The sequence below is a fragment of the Buceros rhinoceros genome, unplaced genomic scaffold, assembly GCF_000710305.1.
Source record: "Buceros rhinoceros silvestris isolate BGI_N320 unplaced genomic scaffold, ASM71030v1 scaffold13192, whole genome shotgun sequence".
Classification (NCBI taxonomy): Eukaryota; Metazoa; Chordata; class Aves; order Bucerotiformes; family Bucerotidae; genus Buceros; species Buceros rhinoceros.
This window is the reverse complement of record NW_010399560.1, coordinates 93,778-97,970: the sequence shown is the minus strand read 5'-3', so window position 1 is coordinate 97,970 and position 4,193 is coordinate 93,778. Positions and strand designations below refer to the sequence as shown.

General features: G+C 47.1%; 1 protein-coding gene across 1 annotated transcript in view; it reads left to right on the top strand.

Annotated features, from left to right (window-relative positions):
- LBH (limb bud and heart development) overlaps window positions 1-3,928 on the top strand; it is a 9,249-nt gene extending 5,321 nt beyond the window's left edge. The window contains exon 2 of the mRNA XM_010131534.1: window positions 3,522-3,928. Within this exon, the coding sequence (XP_010129836.1) occupies window positions 3,522-3,719 (198 nt within the window). The 3' untranslated portion in view covers window positions 3,720-3,928. The remainder of the gene's footprint in view (window positions 1-3,521) is intronic.
- Window positions 3,929-4,193: the final 265 nt, after the last annotated feature.

The following is a 4,193-nucleotide window of genomic DNA, read 5'->3' as shown; positions in this document are numbered from 1 at the left end:
CCGAGACAGCGTATGAGCCTCCCCAGGGCAATGAAAACTTTCCATTCTCGTTGCCAAGACTTCGTTCAAGGATAGTAGAGCTAGATCATCTGAAACAAACAGGATCTTTCTAAAATTTCAGGCTTTTGTTTCAAGTTCTGCTTTTCACTGCCCTTTCCAGCTAGCTGCAAGGCAAGAGTGTGGTTGTTTTATATGTGATCTGGACCCCTCTGAGGAGAGCAGTTCCCAAAACATAATCTGGAGAGGCCTGCGAAAACCAGTCTTGCTGCAAGTGAGAAGCTGTGTTGAGTAGCATAAGAAGCAAAAGATATGTCTGCTGTGGGCTCTAAAGGTGTTGGAGGTGTCTCTCTGTGAGCCAGGAGTTGGGGCTCAGCTACAGAATGGGGATGCTCTGTGGAAGCAGTTGAGGCCCATCATGCTGTATTGTGCAAGTGAGGAGGAAGAAGACACCTCTGAATAGCTGCTAAATTTGGTTTTAAATTTGGTTCACAACCGGTTGGTGGTTGTCACTTGTCCCCCATCAAGTGACTAGATCAGCCAGAAGTAAGCATCTGTTTCAATTGTGTGAGGTGGCTCCCTCTGATAAATGAGAAGTTAACGGGTTGCCACTGTGCTCTTCGGGTGGTGGAGATGTAAAGTCTTCCTCCCACATGCCTGAGCTGGGTATGAGCAGAAAAGTCTTGTAGGCATGTTTGGTCAGGCAGGCTGTCCTAGCTGCTGTGCAGAAGGGTGCAGAGCTCTCAGGTCAGAGCTGAGCTGCTGTGTTCCCAGTGGGGACCTCACTGCATGTTTTTGAGTTTTTTCTTCCCGTTGTCTAAACCTGAAGTGGGACCAGATTAGGCATATGGGAACAACAAATCCAGCACGGCACTGCTGGTGTGGGACAGCAGAAAGCTGGTGCTTGCTTATCCTTTTTTGTAAGGAGTCTGTCTGTCCCACTTTGGAAAGGGAAGGCCAGTTGGGGTAACTTCTCCACCTGGCTTCCCCAGATGTGCAAACAGTCTTAATCTGAAACCGTTTTTCCTTCAGTCTCTGTGCTTGGCCTGCTGTGTCACCCTGCTTGTCACATGTGAGGAAATCTGCCTTTGTGTACTTTTTCCATTGACTGTCCACACCCCTTGAAAGTGCAGTTGCAACATCTCACTTCATGCTGCCTCAACGATTAAAAAGCATGACTTAGTGGAAAAAATCCTGACCTTCTTGGGTTCGGTCTGTCCTGCAGCTGTTTGAGATAAGATTGTGCTAGGGTTTTTTATTAAAAAAGCTGCACACCACATTTCAGGGATATTTGTTTGTAAGGAAATGACTACTACTTAGTTTCTGGAAAAAAAAATTCTGGCAGGCTGTTTTCAAAGAAATGGCTCCAATTTGACCTAATGTGCTTAAAATGATAGCAGCCAAAGGTTAGTTTAATTATTATACTGCTATTTTTCTTGCACAGGAGGCTATTTTCATGACATTATCAGCTTATGTAACCTCCTGAACCACACTTCTTTTTCCATTGCAACCTTCTAAACCATGTAATGTCAAGGGTGGTTTTTTCCTATCTGAAGTTTAGATAACGAATTGATGCTCAAGAGCCACTAACTGTACTTCCAGTAATGCACTGTTGTCTGAAACTGCCTTTGTCCAAGCAGAAGCCACAAAACTCCAAGAAACAGTTAGTCTCACTTCTTGGAGCAACTAACAGCAAGTAGCTCATGCTGCAATGCCTTGGTTAGTGTGGCCATATTCAAGGATCTTGCTTCTTGTTGTGTGTCCTGAAAGCACATATGGATGCTGCAGTGGGAGCTGGGCTCCTGCACCTGCTGTCCTTAGGACTGATGGATGTGTGCAAACAGCCCCGGTGTTGTGTGGTGCCTTTGGTTACCTTGCCTGGCTTTGCATTAAGTGGCAACCTGATGGCTTCCTCTGGTTGGTAACCTGGTTGCCACAAAGCTTTGGATGCAAGGGAGTGGATGAAGAGTGGAAGACTGAATGTTGACAAGGAGGTGGTGGTATAGCTTATAGTTGTTAGGCTGAAGAACAAGTTGATAGGATATTGTTCCACTTGGGGCTTGGGCTGGGGCTTCCCAAGGTGGTGAGTACCTGCACGACTGGCATTAGGAGAAGGATGCTTTATGGTTAATGTTCAGGGCTCCTGGATGGGGAACCTGCTTTAGTAAGTAGAACCACAAAGCAGATCAGATCTTCCACTCACACTGCAGTGACACTCGTGAGCAGTGTGTCTGATGCTGGCAGTGCTGTTCTCTGCAAGGATGTTCTTATGACTTGCTTGAAAGCAGCTGGTGTGCATAGAAAAGCATGGTGCCTGACTGCTCACCCCATCTACAGCCTTGAAGGGGAAAATTCATTTTGTCAGTATTTGAGGTGTTTAGATGGAACTGTAATGTGGAATGGACACTCTCATCAAATTGTTTTAAATAAACAGGTGGTAATTGTTTAATCTTCTGGCTACCAACCAGGGGATCTCATGTGACAACTGGTTCATGTCACCTAGGGTTTGTTTTCTGGATGAGCTGAGGTTTGAAACTGTTCCCCTAGCAGGGCATCCCTGTAATAACAGCAACCTTTTCTGTTCCTGTTGCGATTGAATCATGCAAAGCTCTGGCTAATGCTGTGCTGCAGCGGCTGTTTCTCCTGTGCCTATGTCTTTGCCCCAGTTCCTAGGAGGATCAAAGTGTGCATCCCAGTGGCACTGCCAATAAGATATGAGGTCTGTGGCTACTGCGGTGTGTGAGCTTGTGCATCCACGTGGCAAGCTATGGGTGAGCGGGAAGGGGTCAGGTGTGTGCACATTGTGGGGGCTGGAAAAAAGGGGGTCCTCCCTCCTTGCACAAGGAGTATGGTGCATAATTGATGGCTATGGCATAGGTACCTTCTGCCCAAGGAAATATAGTCCGGTCTCCAACCCTTCCAGCAGGAGTGTCCTCCTGAGTTTCACTACTGATGTATGGTAGCTGTGGCATGCAGAACACTGCCAAAATTATCTCTAAAATGCAGCTGAACTTCTTATTTGGTCTGGTGCTGCGTACCTGGAGTGATACCAGATGCAGGCTCTTGCTGCAAAGGTCTGGACCGCTCTAGCACTGGGTTGCCACGTGCCTCTACTCCCTTCTAGGAGAAGATCCTGGAGCACAAGCCTGTTCTAGTGTGTGCCTTGACCAGCAGCAGGAAATGAGATCTCAGATTCTCTGCTCAAGATAACTCAGTGTAAATTCATGAGCATTAATGCAAAAGCAGCAGGGGTGAGGCCTTTGGGTAAATATCCAAAAGGGCAGATGCCTATTTGCTGAGCACTATTCAAGCAAGCGTGTGCTTTGGAAGCCTCTTGGGCAGTGCTCACTTCCAGAACTTGGAGGTTAGAGAAGCTTATTTACAAGTTCGAGAGTCTTCCCATCACTCAGTGGTTTACTCTGTCCAGACTAGTCTGCCCTGAAGACCCAAGTGTCTTCAGCTGGGTTTTAGCTCAGATTGCTTGAATGCCACCCCTCTCACATGCTGTTTCTTGGCTCTTTCAGATCTTCCCTGATCCCTCAGACTTTGACCGTTACTGTAAGCTGAAGGACCGCCTGCCCTCAATCGTGGTGGAGCCGACAGAGGGTGATGTGGAGAGCGGTGAGCTGAGATGGCCACCTGAAGAATTCCTTGTGCAGGAGGAGGAGGAAGAGGAGGAAGAAAACTGTGAAGATGCAAAGGAGGACAACAAGGAGCAATAAATGGCATCTGAGGAAAGGCAAGGGACTGTACCCTTCTGAAGGAAGAACCACACTTCTTTTGAAAGTCTTTTTTTAAAAAAAAAGACAAATTCAATTTTGCACCTGCAAGATCTTAGTTTTTTTGTATTCTCAGTATTGAGAACTGAAGCCCTTGGTGTCACCAGACCTCCTGAGGAAGGAAGGAAGTAACGCAGAGAAATGTTTGCTGTTCTCTGAGATCATTATCTGTATTTTTCTGAGGCGGAGGCAGCAGTGAAATTCCAAGCCCATGGCAGAGGGTGACCATGTGAGGACTGCTGGAGGGGGGAGCTTGGGGAGCAGGAGGAAAGTCAGATGGCAGCATTTGGCCAGGAGCTGCCTCCAGCTCAAAGTGTGAGAACAGAACTGTAATCTCTCAGATTTGCCTTTCTTACAGCTTCCATTTTGTGTTGAGGGGCATGGAAGGGTGTCTGTAGCAAAGCATGGCTAAATGCT